The sequence below is a fragment of the Arachis ipaensis genome, chromosome B10 (genome assembly GCF_059453495.1).
Source record: "Arachis ipaensis isolate K30076 ecotype BB chromosome B10, ASM5945349v1, whole genome shotgun sequence".
In the NCBI taxonomy this organism is placed as follows: Eukaryota; Viridiplantae; Streptophyta; class Magnoliopsida; order Fabales; family Fabaceae; genus Arachis; species Arachis ipaensis.
Genome location: NC_142435.1, coordinates 43,568,191 through 43,587,531, shown reverse-complemented (window position 1 = coordinate 43,587,531; position 19,341 = coordinate 43,568,191). Strand labels below are relative to the sequence as shown.

The 19,341-nt window shown below is 38.8% G+C and overlaps 1 protein-coding gene and 1 non-coding gene across 2 annotated transcripts; one reads left to right on the top strand and one right to left on the bottom strand.

The window, feature by feature from the left end:
- Positions 1-2,028: 2,028 nt before the first annotated feature.
- LOC148579855 (uncharacterized) lies at positions 2,029-3,822 on the top strand. Its single transcript, XM_088491213.1, has one exon. It carries the CDS (start codon positions 2,029-2,031, stop codon positions 3,820-3,822), a length of 1,794 nt encoding a protein of 597 aa, XP_088347339.1.
- Positions 3,823-11,063: 7,241 nt separating this feature from the next.
- On the bottom strand, positions 11,064-11,171 carry LOC148579854 (small nucleolar RNA R71). The gene has a single exon (XR_015895589.1). It is a non-coding gene; the product is annotated as a small nucleolar RNA R71 (small nucleolar RNA).
- Positions 11,172-19,341: the final 8,170 nt, after the last annotated feature.

The window sequence follows — 19,341 nt, the reverse complement described above, 5'->3', positions numbered from 1 at the left end:
AATCTTTTTAAAAATTAAAATTTTAAGTTTTTATAGGTATATTTTTTAAATGCATTTGATGTGGCATTTTCATATTTCCTGTTTCTTATATTAATTTTTAAACTAATCTTTTTCTATTTTCATTTAACTGTTATACAAGAGAAAAAAAAGTTTTCACAATTTCAACTTGTATTTGCAATTAAATATATTCTAAACAATAAAGAAAATATTTTTTTTTCCATAGTTCAGTAGACTTGATTTACATCATTATTGCGGCAGGCTCATCTTTCCCTGAAACAGATTTTTTTTTCAAGTTCTAACAATCCTACAACTCTTATTCCCTAATCCTAATAATATCCTATAGCCCATACACGTTTGCTCTACGCTCTTTGCTCCAATCCATCTAGAATAGCGGTTACGGAGCCCACCTCCGAAGCCCATTACGGCCTTCCCTCACTCTCACTACTTGGCACGGCTCCAACAACATGTAGCCTCGACAAGAACTCTAACACCACTGCCGAACTGCTCCCCTTCGTAGATCACGATGCCACTTGTTGCCACAATCTTTAATAAAAGGGAATCTCTTCAACTCTGTATACATTAACATCTGTACGTTATAATTCCCCTTATTATTATTATTATTGTTGTTGTTGTTATTGTTAGGATAATATTTAGATTTTTTTTGTTTTATTATTGGTGCAACCCCACTGTTGTTGCTGACAGTGAATACATGGTCAGAATGGAGTTTAACTCTAGAGACTGTATAGTTATCAAAATCGAACCGATAATCGATCCAATTAGACTACTGGATCACCGGGTCACTGGTTCAACCGATAGATTACAGGTTGAACCAAGTGATCTAGTCATATTAAATAATTATATAAATTTTATTTTTTTATAATACAAATTTTTATATTAATTAACTTATTTTAAAATTTTAATAATTTATTAATTAATTACATTAATCAAATATATGTTAAAAAAGTTAATATTAATAAATATATATAAGTATCAATAAAAAATATGGTATGATTAATAAAAATATTTTTTCTTATCTTTTTAATTTAGAGATATTGAACAACATTTAATGTTTATTTTAATAATTATGTAAAATTAAAAATAATTAATTTAAGTGAGTAAATATAAAATAAAAAATTAAATTAAATTAAATATAAAAATTACTCATTAGAATAAAAAGACAAAAGGATAAGGAGATTTTAAATATTGCATTACTAAAATAATTAATACATGAAGCTATTAATTAAGATATGTCTAATAAATTATAATACATTTATAAAAAGGCATCTATAGTATAAAAGAACATCTTAGTCTGGTGGTTGTAGGGTCTTTCATGTTCTGGTAGTCCCAGGTTTGAACCTCATGATACAAATGCAAGAAGGGAGGCCAATAAAAGAACAAGCTACATGGAAAAAGGTATGAATAGCAAGACCATAACAAACCATTCACACAGAAAGCAAAAGGATGACAAAAGTGAAAGGTAGTTAAGGAGAAGAAATGATCAGAAAAAAGTGTGTATGAATTGTGAGCTCATTCTCTCTCTGCTAATTCTCCTCTTTCTGAATTCTTCAATTTTCTTTTCTCCTCCTCATTGGAACTTTGCTTTGGTCAGGTGAGCTGGGAGTCTAATACTGCTTGTGGCCTCTCCTTTGGTTATTCTTTCCTTTTCTTTCTTGTAATTACTCTTGACCTCATACACTAGATACCATTCCTTGTGTTAGTTCTATTATTTTTATATACTATACATACATTAACATTGGGCATCCGTATCATTGGTGCTTTCGTTGAGCTGCCATGGGAGACAACACTCGGATGCAAACAATGCAAGCTGCAATTCTCCAGTTGACAGAGCAATTTTATAGCCAACAGGAACAGCTCGCGGCTATAACCTAGTCGTTAGCTTCACTCTAGCATCAACGGGAGGGACATCATGAACCGCCATCGCGACAATTTTTTGCGCCCCAACGTCAATTGAAGTTAGATTTTCCTAAGTTTTCAGGGTCTGAGGATGTCACACAATGGATTTACCGTATGGACCGATTCTTCCGCATATACGAGACCCCAGAGGATCAGATGATGGATCTTGTTGCAGTCAATTTGGAGGCGCGAGCCCTTGCCTGGTTCCAAATTTGGAAAAAACTCAACCCAGTAACATCCTGGCTTGAATTATCCACTGCTATGCAAATGCATTTTGGCCCTTCTTTATTTGAGACTCCACGTGAGGAATTGTTGAAGCTCAAACAAATTGCTTCGGTGAAACTTTATTTTGATGCGTTTAATGAGTTAGCTGCAAGGGTTTATGGGATGGATGATGCTTTAATGCTTGATTGTTTTGTTGGTGGGTTACATCCGGACCTGAAGCGAGAGGTTAAATCTCGATCTCCGGCCTCTTTGATGCAAGCCGTTTCATTAGCAAAGTTGTTCGAGGATAAATTCTTCCCACCAACCCAAAATGGGCGTTCGTCTCTTCGACCGCAGTTATCGTCCCACCCACGTACTCCTAATCATACACAACAAAGGACTGTACCCGCTTTACCTTCACCTCCTAACATTTCCCATACACTACCGTTACTGTCCACACCACCAATTTCAAACACATTGCGCAAACTCTCACCTACTGAGATCCAATTCCGGAGGGATAGAGGCCTCTGTTTCACTTGTGATGAGCGATACACCCCAGCCCATAAGTGCAGTTCAAAACACTATTTTCTAATCCAGACCTTGGAGGAAGTCCCAGAGGAGTCGCAAGCTGCGACACATGCGTCAGAACCCGTGCAGGCCAAAATTAGCGTGGAGCCAACCGTGGAGGAATCATTGCATTTATCTTATAATGCTTTGACTGGTGTACCGAATCGACGCTCCATTCGCTTTACCAGGGTAGTCAATGGTCGCCAGATACGTATTTTAATGGATGGGAGTAGCTCGGACAATTTCCTCCACCCAGCCTTGGCGAAGCAGTTATCGTTGCCTGTGTATGTCGCGCCCCCGTTCAAGGTAGAAGTCGGCAATGGTGAATTATTACAGTGTGAAGGTGAAGTGCGTGCGGTGCCAGTTATGGTGCATGATCATACACTGTTTATCACAGCCTTTTTACTCCCAATAGCCAGTGAAGAATTGGTACTAGGTGATATATGGTTGGAGACGCTTGACACACACTTGGTCAATTATCAAAAGAAATTCATTACCTTCTTGGACAATAACCGACTCATTACCTTACAAGGGGAATTGAATAACCAGCCAACCCAAGCTCAATTCAATCACTTGAAACGGTTGTGTGCCACTAAAGAAATTGCAAAACTATATACTATTCAATTACAAATGCCAGAAGCTACATCTCCTCAATCTCTCGACATACCAAGCAATACTCCTCTTGAGTTGGCAATGTTGTTGCGCCAATACAGTTCAGTTTTTCAGGTGCCTCAAGGCTTACCCCCGACACGAATGCAGGATCATGCTATTCATTTATGTCCAGGCACATCCCCGGTGAAAGTGAAGCCTTATCGTTATGCTCATAGCCAAAAGACTGAGATTGAGCGCATTGTGGCTGACATGTTAACTGCAGGCATCATTTGGCCTAGCTTGAGCCTGTTTTCATCCCCTGTGCTTTTGGTGAAAAAGAAATATGGCTCATGGAGATTCTGCACGGATTATAGGGCTCTTAATGCAGTCACAATCAAAGATTCCTTCACAATGCCGACAGTTGATGAACTCTTAGATGAACTCTTTGATGCACAATATTTTTCCAAGTTGGACCTCAGGTCGGGGTATCACCAAATCCGTGTGAGGCCTGAAGACTGTTTCAAGACAGCGTTTCGAACACACTAAGGCTTGTACGAATGGCTCGTAATGCCCTTCGGCCTTACAAATGTACCGGCAACTTTCCAAAGCCTCATGAATTTAGTTTTTGCACCTGTATTAAGAAAGTTTGTCCTTGTCTTCTTTGACGACATATTGGTATATAGTCCTGATTGGAATTCACATATTGAACATTTAGTGTAGGTTTTAACTATCCTCAAAGAGAATGCTTTATTTGCTAAATTCTCTAAGTGTTCTTTTGGTAGGACAGAGGTTGATTATTTGGGCCATGTAGTTTCCAAAGAAGGGGTGAGGGTGGATGCCTCAAAAGTATAAGCGATCAAACAATGGTTACCTCCTACTTCGGTGAAGTAGTTACGAGCCTTCTTAGGCTTGGCTAGTTATTATCGCAAATTTATCTATAACTTTGCTTTAATTGCTGCGCCTCTTACCGACTTATTGCGCAAAGATAACTTTGCGTGGTCTGCTGCAGCTAATGCCGCGTTTGTGAACTTGAAGCGGGCTCTATCGTCGGCGCCAGTTTTAGCCTTGCCAAATTTCTCCAAGCCTTTTGTTCTTGAGACCGATGCTTTTGGATCGGGGATCGGTGCCATTTTGAGTCAAGATGGAGACCCTATAGCGTACTTTTCCAAGAAATTATCCATGACAGCCCAGAAACAATCGGTGTATGCTAGAGAAATGTTGGCCATTATTTCAGCAGTCGCGAAGTTTCGACACTATCTCTTGGGGCATAGATTTGTTATCAGAACTGATCACAAGAGTTTAAAAGAGCTACAGAATCAGACTATACAAACTCCTGAGCAACAATTTTGGTTGGCAAAATTATTTGGCTACGATTTCACAATCGAGTATAAGAAAGGTTCCGAAAATCAAGGAGCGGATAGTCTATCTAGATCATTCATGGGTCTCTCAGTGCTGCATTGTTCTTTGGTGCCTCAGCTGCAAGCTGAATCGAAGGATTATGACCCCAGATCTGAGTTTTCAGAGTTGGAATTAACTTCGGGAAGGTGGCAGCAACGTCAGGGTTTGTGGTATCGCGGGGACAGAATCGTGGTTCCCCACACCTCTTCTTTAGTGAAGACCTTACTCTATGAATTTCACGACTCAATGGTGGGAGGTCACGGCAGCTACCAGAAGACTTTGACCCGCATCTCAGCACAGTTTTTTTGGAAGGATATGGCCAAAACTGTGAAGGAGTATGTCCGAGCTTGTCCTACATGTCAGCAGGCTAAGTACTCCACTTTACCACCTGCAGGCCTCTTACAACCTTTACCCATGCCCTCACACTTATGGCAGGATATATCTATGGAATTTATCACTGGCTTACCGGTGGTACAAAGACTATCGGTGATTCTTGTTGTGGTTGATCGACTCTCCAAGTTTGCGCACTTTATTCCTTTGCCTGCGAACTATACAGCACTTAAAGTTGCCGAGGCATTTTTGAAACATGTGGTGAGCGTTCATAGGGTTCCCCAGTCAATCGTTTCAGATCGTGATCGAATTTTTTACTAGCAGATTTTGGGAGCAATGCTGTCAAGGCCACGGCATCACCCTCGCTCGAAGCTCGGCGTATCACCCTGAATCGGATGGGCAGACCGAGGTGCTCAATCAGGGCCTTGAAATGTATTTACGTTGTTATACACAAGAGAAACCTCGCGACTGGCCAAAGTTGCTTCCTTGGGTTGCCTTCAATTATAATACATCATACCATTCAGCTATTGGTATGTCACCCTACAAAGCTGTCTTTAGAAAAGATCTAGCCCCAATTATACGCTACAACCCACAAGCTTCAGACACACCTGTAGTTCAAGAACAATTACAACAGCGTGATACTATGTTGGAAGCTTTGAAGCATAATTTACAGCGAGCACAAGCTAGGGTGAAGGCTACAGCCAATACCAGGCGACGTGATATTGAGTTCAACATTGGTGACTTTGTTTATGTCAAATTGCAACCTTATAGACAACACTCTTTGGCTGTGCACAAACATTACAAGTTAGCCATGAAGTATTTTGGCCCTTTTCCCATATTGCAGCGAATTGGTAAAGTTGCCTATAAACTAGAACTGCCACTCGGGGCTCGCATCCACCCTGTGTTTCATGTGTCTTTGCTAAAGAGGTGCGTGGGTAACCCTACTCCAGCCAATATACCAGTCCCATTACTCATTGATGCCCAACATTGCAAACTGTACCCACACCTAGTATTGGGTCACTGAATGGTTAAAAAGGATGGCCGTTGGCATGAAGAAGTATTGGTCAAATGGCTTCAACTTACTGATGAAGAAGCCACTTGGGAGTCCTATGAAGATATGAAGATTTAATACCCTCAGTTCAACCTTGAGGACAAGGTTGTTTTTTAGGACAGGGGTAATGATACAAATGTAAGAAGGGAGGCCAATAAAAGAACAAGCCACGTGGAAGAAGGTATAAATAGCAAGACCATAACAAACCATTCACGCAGAAAGCAAAAGGATGACAAAAGTGTGAAAGGTAGTTAAGGAGAAGAAATGATCAGAAAAAAGTGTGTATGAATTGTGATCTCATTCTCTCTCTGCTAATTCTCCTCTTTCTGAATTCTTCAATTTTCTTTTCTCCTCCTCATTGGAACTTTGCTTTGGTCAGGTGAGCTAGGAGTCTAATACTGCTTGTGGGCCTCTCCTTTGGTTATTCTTTCCTTTTCTTTCTTGTAATTACTCTTGACCTCATACACTAGATACCATTCCTTGTGTTAGTTCTATTATTTTTATATACTATACATACATTAACATTGGGCATCCGTATCACCTCAGCAGTAATGCCAATTTTTTGAAATTGGTACGTGCTGATGTTATCTTGACATCATCTTGCAAGCTGACCGGTTCGATTCGTTCTGTAGCTCAGGCCGGTTTGATCGGGTCGAGGGTGAGACTACCAATATCTTGCACTTTTTTTTAGCCATTTGCAAATACATGTGGTTAATTGATATGGTGTTATCCTTATCTCTGATTGACACGAGTCAATTATTTCAGCTGTAGGTCGTAGTAATGAAGTATGATAATATGCGAGAGCTATTCACATGTTTTGTGTCAAACACATAGCATCCAACTTTTTTAGGAGGTTCAAGGTGCCGCATATGCAGAAGATGATTATCAATATAGGCTATTCTAGAACTATGCATAAATTCAATATGTTTCACCAGAGATTATGTGAGCCGGGGAGGGCTTACAAGTAGTGGCTGGACAATATCTCTTGATCGCAGTATGCCTTGGCATCTGATGGCGGACATTGCTGAGGCCATATAATCACCAACCTAGTGGAGTGCATTAATGGAGTATTGAAAGAGACACGTAATCTTTCCATCACAGCCCTTGTTAAGTACAGGTCAACTATTCTCTGAATATGCAACTGATGAGCGGATAATTTATACGCTTTTTGGCATTGTTTTTAGTATGATTTAATTAGTTTTCATTATATTTTTATTAGTTTTTAATTAAAAATTATATTTCTGGACTTTACTATGAGTTTGTATATTTTTCTATGATTTCAGGTATTTTCTGGCTGAAATTGAGGGATCTGAGCAAAAATCAGATTCAGAGGTTGAAGAAGGACTACAGATGCTGTTGGATTCTGACCTCCCTACACTCAAAGTGAATTTTCTGGAGTTACAAAACTTCAAATGGTGCGCTTCCAATTGCGTTGGAAAGTAGACATCTAGGGCTTTCCAGAAATATATAATAGTTTATACTTTGCCCGAGTTTAGATGACGCAAACTGGCGTTGAACGCCAGTTCCATGTTGTAGTCTGGCGTTCAGCGCCAGAAACAAGTTGCAAAGTGGAGTTCAACGCCAGAAACACGTTACAAACTAGCGTTCAACTCCAAGAATGACCTCTCCATGTGAAAGCTTCATGCTCAGCCCAAGCACACACCAAGTGGGCCCCAGAAATGGATTTCTACATCAATTACTTACTTCTGTAAACCCTAGTAACTAGTTTAGTATAAATAGGACTTTTTACTATTGTATTTACATCATCTTTGGATATCTTTGGATTATCTTTTGGTCCTTTGATCATGTTTTGGGGGCTGGTCATTCGGCCATGCCTGGACCTTATCACTTATGTATTTTCAACGGTAGAGTTTCTACACACCATAGATTAAGGTGTGGAGCTCTGCTGTTCCTCAAGGATTAATGCAAAGTACTACTGTTTTTCTATTCAATTCAACTTATTCCGCTTCTAAGATATTCATTCGCACTTCAATATGATGGATGTGATGATCGTGACAGTCATCATCATTCTCAACTTATGAACGCATTCCTGACAACCACTTTCGTTCTACCTTAGATTGAATGGATATCTCTTGGATATCTAATACAGGGGACCGAGTCCGAGTTATTAGTGTCTTCGTGGTATAAGTTAGAACCCATGGATGACCATTCCTGAGATCTGGAAAGTCTAAACCTTGTCTGTGGTATTCCAAGTAGGGTCTGGGAAGGGATGGCTGTGACGAGCTTCAAACTCGCGAGTGCTGGGCGTAGTGACAGACGCAAAAGGATAGTAAATCCTATTCCAGTATGATCGAGAACCGACAGATGATTAACCATGCAGTGACAGCGCATTGGACCATTTTCACATGAGGATGGGATGTAGCCATTGACAACGGTGATGCCCTACATAAAGCTTGCCATGGAAAGGAGTAAGATTGATTGGATGAAGACAGCAGGAAAGCAGAGATCAGAGGAACGAAAGCATCTCTACACGCTTATCTGAAATTCTCACCAATGAATTAAATAAGTACCACTATCCTATTTTATATTTTATTTATTTTCATCCACTATAATTTCTTAATACAATTTAATTTGCCTGACTGAGATTTACAAGGTGACCATAGCTTGCTTTAAGCCGACAATCTCCGTGGGATCGACCCTTACTCACGTAAGGTTTATCACTTGGATGACCCAGTGCACTTGCTGGTTAGTTTTACGAAGTTGTGAAACAGATATAAGATCATGAACATGCATATTGAGTTTTTAGCGCCGTTACCAAGGAATGGAATGATCACGATTTCGCACACCAAGTTTTTGGCGCCGTTGCCGGGGATTGTTCGAGTTTGGACAACTGACGGTTCATCTTGTTGCTCAGATTAGGTAATTTTATTTTAATTTTAAGCTTTTTATTTCTTATTTTCAAAAAATACAAAAAAATTTTTCTTCTTTTTCGTTTTTCCTAATTAAATTTCAAAAATCCAAAAAAAATTATAAAATCACAAAACCAAAAATAATTTTTGTGTTTCTTGTTTGAGTCTAGAGTCAAGATTTAAGTTTGGTGTCAATTGCATCTTTTTAATTTTCTAAAAATTATTTTTGAAAATTTCATGCATTGCATTCTTTCATGATCTTCAAGTTGTTCCTGGCTAGTCTTCTTGTTTGATCTTCATATTTTCTTGTTTTGTGTCTTTCCTTGTTTTTCATATGCATTCTTGAATTATTAATGTCTAAAGAATAAAAATTTTTAAGTTTGGTGTCTTGCATGTTTTTCTTTTCTTAAAAATTTTCAAAAATAAGTCTTGATGTTCATCTTGATCTTCAAAGTGTTCTTGGTGTTCATCTTGACATTCATAATGTTCTTGCATGCATTGTGTGTTTTGATTCATAATTTTTATGTTATGAATCTTTTTCATGTTTTTCTTTTTCTTCATTAAAAATTCAAAAAATCAAAAAAATATCTTTCCCTTTTTCTCTCTTAAAATTTCGAAAATTTGGATTGACTTTTTCAAATTTTTTAAAAAAAATCTAGTTGTTTCTTATGAGTCAAATCAAATTTTCAATTTAAAAATCCTATCTTTTTCAAAACTTTTTCAAAAAATCAAATTTTTTCAAATTTTCCTTAATAATTTCGAAATTTTTTAAAATTAATTTTCAAAAATCTTTTTCTTATCTTTATTCCATGATTTTCGAAATTAATACTAACATTTAATATGATTGATTGAAAAATTTCAAGTTGTTACTTGCCTTTTAAGAAAAGATTAATCTTTAATTTTTAAAATCATATCTTTTTGTTTCTTGTTAGTCAAGTAATCAACTTTAATTTTAAAAAAAAAATCAAATCTTTTTAAATTTCTTTTTCAAATCTTTTTCAAAATAAGTTTCAATCAATCATATCTTTTTGTTTCAATCATATCTTTTTTTTAATTTCAATCATATCTTTTTCAAATTTAATTTCAAAATCTTTTCTAACTTCTTTCCTAACCTCTTATCTTTTTTTAAAATTGATTTTCAAATCTTCTTCAATCAATCTTATCTTTTTGTTTCAATCATATCTTTTTCAAAATCACCTAACTAATTCAATCCACTCTTAAAATTTTCGAAAATACCTCCCTCTTTTTCAAAATTTCATTTTGATTAACTAATTATTTTAAATTTAATTTAATTTCAATTTTTAATTTTCGAATTCTAAGTTTAATTTTAAAAAATTTTTTATTTCTATTTTCGAAATTTAACTTTAAATTTTAATTTTTATTTTTCGAATTCTCTCACCTCTCATCTCCTTCTATTTATTTTTTCATCTACTAACACTTCTCTTTCACCCAAAAATTCGAACACCACCTCCCTCTCTGTGTTCGAGTTTTTTCCTCTTCTCTTCTTTACATTACATTCTTTTCTTCTTCTACTCACACAAAGGAATCTTTATACTGTGACATAGAGGATTCCATATTTTCTTTGTTATTCCCTTCTTTGTCATATGAGTAGGAGCAAGGACAAGAACATTCTTGTTGAAGCAGATCCTGAACCTGAAAGGACTCTAAAAAGGAAACTAAGAGAAGCTAAAATACAACAATCCAGAGACAACCTTACAGGAATTTTCGAACAGAAAGAGGAGATGGCAGCCGAAAATAATAATAATGCAAGGAGGATGCTTGGTGACTTTACTGCACCTAATTCCAATTTACATGGAAGAAGCATCTCCATCCCTGCCATTGGAGCAAACAATTTTGAGCTGAAACCTCAATTAGTTTCTCTGATGCAACAGAACTGCAAGTTTCATGGACTTCCATCTGAAGATCCTTTTCAGTTCTTAACTGAATTCTTGCAGATCTGTGACACTGTTAAGACCAATGGGGTTGATCCCGAGGTCTACAGGCTTATGCTTTTCCCGTTTGCTGTAAGAGACAGAGCTAGAGTGTGGTTGGACTCTCAACCCGAAGATAGCCTGAACTCTTGGGATAAGCTGGTCACGGCTTTCTTAGCCAAGTTCTTTCCTCCTCAAAAGCTGAGTAAGCTTAGAGTGGATGTTCAAACTTTCAGACAGAAAGAAGGTGAATCCCTCTATGAAGCTTGGGAGAGATATAAGCAACTGACCAAAAAGTGTCCTTCTGACATGCTTTCAGAATGGACCATCCTGGATATATTCTATGATGGTCTCTCTGAATTAGCTAAGATGTCATTGGATACTTCTGCAGGTGGATCCATTCACCTAAAGAAAATGCCTGCAGAAGCTCAAGAACTCATTGACATGGTTGCTAATAACCAGTTCATGTACACTTCTGAGAGGAATCCTGTGAGTAATGGAACGCCTCAGAAGAAGGGAGTTCTTGAAATTGATACTCTGAATGCCATATTGGCTCAGAATAAAATATTGACTCAGTAAGTCAATATGATTTCTCAGAGTCTGAATGGAATGCAAGCTGCATCCAACAGTACTCAAGAGGCATCTTCTGAGGAAGAAGCTTATGATCCTGAGAACCCTGCAATAGCAGAGGTGAATTACATGGGTGAACCCTATGGAAACACCTATAATCCCTCACGGAGAAATCACCCAAATCTCTCATGGAAGGATCAACAAAAGCCTCAACAAGGCTTTAATAATGGTGGAAGAAACAGGTTTAGCAATGGCAAGCCTTTCCCATCATCCACTCAGCAAAAGACAGAGAGTCCTGAGCAGGATCCATCTAGCTTAGCAAATATAGTCTTTGATCTATCTAAGGCCACTCTAAGTTTCATGAATGAAACAAGGTCCTCCATTAGAAATTTGGAAGCACAAGTGGGCCAGCTAAGTAAAAGGATCATTGAAACCCCTCCTAATACTCTCCCAAGTAATACAGAAGAAAATCCAAAAGGAGAGTGCAAGGCCATTGAATTGATCATCATGGCCGAACCTACAAGGGAGGGAGAGGACGTGAACCTCAGTGAGGAAGACCTCCTGGGATGTCCAGAGATCAATAAGGAGTTTCCCTCTGAGGAACCAAAGGACTATGAGGCTCATCTGGAGACAATAGAGATTCCATAAACCTCCTTATGCCATTCATGAGCCCTGATGAGTATTCTTCTTCTGAAGAGAATGAAGATGTTACTGAAGAGCAAGTTGTCAAGTACCTTGGTGCTATCATGAAGCTGAATGCCAAATTATTTGGTAATGAGACTTGGGAAGATGAACCTCCGTTGCTCACCAATGAACTGAGTGATCTGGATCAATTGAGATTGCCTCAAAAGAAACAAGATCCTGGAAAGTCCTTAATACCTTGTACCATAGGCACCATGACCTTTGAGAAGGCTCTATGTGACCTTGGGTCAGGGATAAACCTCATGCCCCTCTCTGTAATGGAGAAATTGGGAATCTTTGAGGTGCAAGCTGCCAGAATCTTACTAGAGATGGCAAACAACTCAAGAAAATAGGCTTATGGACTAGTAGAGGACATGTTAGTAAAGGTTGAAGACCTTTACATCCCTGCTGATTTCATAATCCTAGACACTGGGAAGGAAGAGGATGAATCCATCATCCTTGGAAGACCCTTCCTAGCCACAGCAAGAGCTGTGATTGATGTGGACAGAGGAGAGTTGGTCCTTCAACTGAATAAGGACTACCTTGTGTTTAAAACTCAAGGTTCTCCTTCTGTAACCATAGAGAGGAAGCATGAAAAGCTTCTCTCAGTACAGAGTCAAACAAAGCCCCCACAATCAAACTCTAAGTTTGATGTTGGGAGGCCTCAGCCAAACTCTAAGTTTGGTGTTGAATCCCCACATCCAAACTCTAAGTTTGGTGTTGGGAATCTATAAAATTGACCTGATCACCTGTGTAGCTCAGTAAGAGCCCACTGTCAAGCTATTGACATTAAAGAAGCGCTTGTTGGGAGGCACCTAATGTTATTTAATATATTTTATTTTATTTTCTCTTTGTTATTTCATGATTTACTAGGTTGATGATCATGTGGAGTCACAAAAACTACAAAAAAATTCAAAAACAGAATGAAAAACAACATGAGTGAGAACCAACAGATGATTAGCCAGGCAGTGACAGCGCACCTGGACCATTTTCACTAAGAGGATGGGAAGTAGCCATTGACAACGGTAACACCCTACATACAGCTTGCCATGGAAGGAGCCTTGCATGTGTGAAGAGGAGTACAAGAGAAAAGCTGAAATTCAGATGACAAAGCATCTCCAAAACACCAACATATTCTCCATTATTGCACAATAAGTATTTAATCCATGCTCTTTTATTCTTCGCAATTCATATTGATAATTATAATTGATTTCCTGACTAAGATTTACAAGATAACCATAGATTGCTTCAAACCAACAATCTCCGTGGGATCGACCCTTACTCACGTAAGGTATTACTTGGACGACCCAGTGTACTTGCTGGTTAGTGGTACGAGTTGTGAAAAGTGTGATTCACAATTCGTGCACACCCTGGAGGAAGGGCTTACTGGCGTTTAAACGCCAGTAAGGAGCATCTGGCTGGCATTTAATGCCAGAACAGAGCATGAAACTGGCGTTAAACGCCAGAAACAAGCAGCATTCTAACGTTTAAACGCCAGGAATGCACCCCAAAGGAAAACTGGCATTCAACGCCAGAAACATTCTACAGACTGGCGTTGAACGCCCAAAACAAAAATGGAAGTGGCGTTTAACGCCAGAAACATGCTGCAATCTGGCGTTAAACGCCAGGATTGCCTACAGAGGGCGTTTACACGCCTAATTGGAGCGGGGATGATTAAAGTCCTTGACCCCACAGGATCCCCACCTACTTCTTCTCTCCTCTTCACACCTTTTCATAACTCTCTTCCCCAAATACCCCTCACCAATCAACTCAATCACTCTTTCCCATCACCTCTTCACCACTCACATCCATCCTCTCTTCCCTAAAAACTCTACCTACCTTTAAATTCAAAATAATTTCCCTCCCAAACCCAACCCTAAATGGCCGAACCCTAACCCCTCCCCACTCTTATATAAACCCCTTATTCCTTCTTCATTTTCACACAACACAACCCTCTCTTCTCCCCCTTGGCCGAATCCACCTTCTCCCTCCATCTCCTCCATTTTTCTTCTTCTTCTACTTCTTTCTCTTTTCTTTTGCTCGAGGACGAGCAACCATTTTAAGTTTGCTGTGGTAAAAGCATTGCCTTTTGTTTTTTCATAACCATTTATGGCACCTAAGGCCAGAGAAACCTCTAGAAAGAGGAAAGGGAAGGCAATTGCTTCCACCTCTGAGTCATAGGAGATGAAGAGATTCATCTCTAAGGTTCATCAAGACCACTTCTATGAAGTTGTGGCCAAGAAGAAAGTGATCCCTGAGGTTCCTTTCAAACTAAAAAAGAATGAGTATCCGGAGATCCGACTTGAAATCCAAAGAAGAGGTTGGGAAGCTCTAACCAACCCCATTCAACAAGTCGGGATCTTAATGGTTCAAGAGTTCTATGCAAACGCATGGGTTACCAGGAACCATGATCAAAGTGTGAACCCGAACCCAAAGAATTGGCTCACCATGGTTCGGGAGAAATACTTAGATTTCAGCCCGGAGAATGTAAGGTTGGCGTTCAACCTACCAATGATGGAAGAGAACGCACACCCCTACACTAGAAGAGTCAACTTTGATCAAAGGTTGGACCAAGTCCTCATGGACATATGTGTGGAAGGAGCTCAATGGAAAATTGACTCAAGGGGCTAGCCGGTTCAACTAAGAAGGCTTGACCTCAAACCAGTGGCTAGAGGATGGTTGGAGTTCATTCAACGCTCAATCATTCCTACTAGCAACCGGTCTGAAGTTACTATAGACCGGGCCATCATGATCCATAGTATCATGATTAGGGAGGAAGTGGAAGTTCATGAGATTATACCTCAAGAACTCTACAAGGTGGCTGACAAGACCTCCACTTTGGCAAGGTTAGCCCTTCCTCACCTCATTTGCCACCTCTGTAATTCGGCTGGAATTGACATAGAGGGAGACATCCTCATTGAAGAGGATAAGCCCATCACTAAGAAAAAGATGGAGCAAACAAGAGAGCATGGACCTCAACATGAGCATAAGGAAATTCCTCACCATGAAATCCCTGAGATGCCTCAAGGGATGCACTTTCCTCCACAAAACTATTGGGAACAAATCAACACTTCCCTAGGTAAATTAAGTTCCAACATGGGACAATTAAGGGTGGAATATCAAGAGCACTCCATCATCCTCCATGAAATTAGAGAAGATCAAAGAGCTATGAGGGAGGAGCAAGAAAGACAAGAAAAAGACATAGAGGAGCTCAAAAGCACCATTGGTTCTTCAAGAAGAGGAAGACGCCACCCTCACTAAGGTGGACTCATTCCTTAATCTCCTTGTTTATTTATTTTCCTGTTTTTCGATTTTTATGCTTTATGTTTGTTTATGTTTTTGTCTTCATGATCACAAGTATTTAAGTGTCAATGCCTTAAAGTTATGAATGTCCTATGAATCCATCACCTCTCTTGAATGAAACATGTTTTAATTACAAAAGAACAAGAAGTACATGGTTTCGAATTCATCCTTGAAACTAGTTTAATTATTTTGATGTGGTGACAATACTTTTTATTTTCTGAATGAATGCTTGAACAGTGCATATGTCTTTTGAAGTTGTTGTTTAAGAATGTTAAATATGTTGGCTCTTGAAAGAATGATGAACAGGAGAAATGTTATTTGATAATCTGAAAAATCATAAAAATGATTCTTGAAGCAAGAAAAAATAGTGAATACAAAAGCTTGCAGAAAAAAAAAAAAGAAAAAAATAGCAAAAAAAAAGAGAGAAAGAAAAAGAAAAAGCAAGCAGAAAAAGCCAAAAGCTCTTTAAACCAAAAGGCAAGAGCAAAAAGCCAATAACCCTTAAAACCAAAAGGCAAGGGTAATAAAAAGGATCCAAGGCTTTGAGCATCAGTGGATAGGAGGGTCTAAAGGAATAAAATCCTGGCCTAAGCGGCTAAACCAAGCTGTCCCTAACCATGTGCTTGTGGCGTGAAGGTGTCAAGTGAAAACTTGAGACTGAGCGGTTAAAGTCAAGGTCCAAAGCAAAAGAAGAGTGTGCTTAAGAACCCTAGACACCTCTAATTGGGGACTTTAGCAAAGCTGAGTCACAATCTGAAAAGGTTCACCCAGTTATGTGTCTGTTGCATTTATGTATCCGGTGGTAATACTGGAAAACAAAGTGCTTAGGGCCACGGCCAAGACTCATAAAGTAGCTGTGTTCAAGAATCAACATACTGAACTAAGAGAATCAATAACACTATCTGAATTCTAAGTTCCTATAGATGCCAATCATTCTGAACTTCAATGGATAAAGTGAGATGCCAAAACTATTCAAGAGGCAAAAAGCTATAAGTCCCGCTCATCTGATTGGAGCTAAGTTTCATTGATATTTTGGAATTTATAGTATATTCTCTTCTTTTTATCCTATTTGATTTTCAATTGTTTGGGGACAAGCAACAATTTAAGTTTGGTGTTATGATGAGCGGATAATTTATACGCTTTTTGGCATTGTTTTTAGTATATTTTTAGTATGATTTAATTAGTTTTCATTATATTTTTATTAGTTTTTAATTAAAAATCACATTTCTGGATTTTACTATGAGTTGGTGTGTTTTTCTGTGATTTCAGGTATTTTCTGACTGAAATTGAGGGACCTGAGCAAAAATCAAATTCAGAGGTTGAAGAAGGACTGCAGATGCTTTGGATTCTGACCTCCCTGCACTCAAAATGGATTTTCTGGAGCTACAGAACTCCAAATGGAGCGCTTCAAATTGCGTTGGAAATTAGACATCCAGGGCTTTCCAGCAATATATAATAGTCCATACTTTGCCCGAGTTTAGATGACACAAACTGGCGTTGAACGCCAGTTCCATGTTGCAGTCTGGCGTTCAGCGCCAGAAACAAGTTGCAAAGTGGAGTTCAATGCCAGAAACACGTTACAAACTGGCGTTCAACTCCAAGAATGACCTCTCCATGTGAAAGCTTCATGCTCAGCCCAAGAACACACCAAATGGGCCCCGGAAATGGATTTCTACATCAATTACTTACTTCTGTTAACCCTAGTAACTAGTTTAGTATAAATAGGACTTTTTACTATTGTATTTACATCATCTTTGGATATCTTTGGATTATCTTTTGGTCCTTTGATCATGTTTTGGGGGCTGGTCATTCGGCCATGCCTGGATCTTATCACTTATGTATTTTCAACAGTAGAGTTTCTACACACCATAGATTAAGGTGTGGAGCTCTGCTGTTTCTCAAGGATTAATGCAAAGTACTACTGTTTTTCTATTCAATTCAAATTATTCTGCTTCTAAGATATTCATTCGTACTTCAATATGATGGATGTGATGATCGTGACAGTCATCATCATTCTCAACTTATGAACGCGTGCCTGACAACCACCTTCGTTCTACCTTAGATTGAATGGATATCTCTTGGATATCTAATACAGGGGACCGAGTCCGAGTTATTAGTGTCTTCGTGGTATAAGTTAGAACCCATGGATGGCCATTCCTGAGATCCGGAAAGTCTAAACCTTGTCTGTGGTATTCCGAGTAGGATATGGGAAGGGATGGCTGTGACGAGCTTCAAACTCGCGAGTGTTGGGCGTAGTGATAGACGCAAAAGGATAGTAAATCCTATTCCAGTATGATCGAGAACCGACAGATGATTAGCCATGCAGTGACAGCGCATTGGACCATTTTCACAGGAGGATAGGATGTAGCCATTGACAACGGTGATGCCCTACATAAAGCTTGCCATGGAAAGGAGTAGGATTGATTGGATGAAGACAGCAGGAAAGCAGAGATCAGAGGAACGAAAGCATCTCTACACGCTTATCTGAAATTCTCACCAATGAATTACATAAGTACCACTATCCTATTTTATATTTTATTTATTTTCATCCACTATAATTTCTTAATACAATTTAATCCGCCTGACTGAGATTTACAAGGTGACCATAGCTTGCTTCAAGCCGACAATCTCTGTGGGATTGACCCTTACTCACGTAAGGTTTATTACTTGGACGACCCAGTGCACTTGCTGGTTAGTTGTACGAAGTTGTGAAATAGATATAAGATCATGAACGTGCGTATTGAGTTTTTAGCGCCGTTACCAAGGAATATAATGATCACGATTTCGCACACCAGCAACCGAGAAAATTATGTCAAATTAGCACGCAGTGAAAAACATCCAAGTTAACTTATTTGATAGGCATAACGAGATCTTTAAAGTGCACGAAATGCCTAGTGGTTTGGAGTTTGCAGTTGATGAGCGGATATTTTATACGCTTTTTGGGGTTAATTTCATATAGTTTTGAGTATGTTCTAGTTAGTTTTTAGTCTATTTTCATTAGTTTTTAGGAAAAATATATATTTCTGGACTTTACTATGAGTTGTGTGTTTTTCTGTAATTTCAGGTATTTTTCTGGCTGAAATTGAAGGAGCTGAGCAAAAATCTGATTCAGGCTGAAAAAGGACTGCTGATGCTGTTGGATTCTGACCTCCCTGCACTCAAAGTAAATTTTCTGGAGCTACAGAACTCGAAATGGCATGCTTCCAATTGCGTTGGAAAGTAGACATCCAGGGCTTTCCAGCAATATATAATAGTCCATACTTTGCACAAGGATAGACGACGTAAACTGGCATTCAACGCCAGTTCTCTGCCCAATTCTGGCGTCCAGCGCCAGAAAAGGATCAAAAGCTGGAGTTGAACGCCCAAACTGGCACAAAAACTGGCGTTCAACTCCACAAATGGCCTCTGCACGTGAATTGCTTAAATCTCAGCCCCAGCACATACCAAGTGGGCCCTAGAAGTGGATCTCTGCATCATCCATCATAGTTTACTCATTTTTTGTAAACCTAGGCTACTAGTTTAGTATTTAAACAACTTTTAGAGACTTATTTTGCATCTCATGACATTTTAGATCTGAACTTTGTACTCTTTGACGGCATGAGTCTCTAAACTCCATTGTTGGGGGTGAGGAGCTCTGCTGTGTCTCGATGAATTAATGCAAGTATTTCTGTTTTCTATTCAAACACGCTTGTTTCTATCTAAGATGTTCATTCGCGCTTAACTGTGATGAAGGTGATGATCCGTGACACTCATCACCATTCTCAACCAATGAATGTGTGCATGACAACCACCTCCGTTCTATATCAGATTGAATGAGTATCTCTTAGATCTCTTAATCAGAATCTTCGTGGTATAAGCTAGAATTGATGGCGGCATTCATGAGAATCCGGAAAGTCTAAACCTTATCTGTGGTATTCCGAGTAGGATTCAA

Excerpts from the sequence above, each read along its gene's own strand:
- LOC148579855 (XM_088491213.1), top strand. The coding sequence starts at position 2,029 with ATGGACCGATTCTTCCGCATATACGAGACCCCAGAGGATCAGATGATG.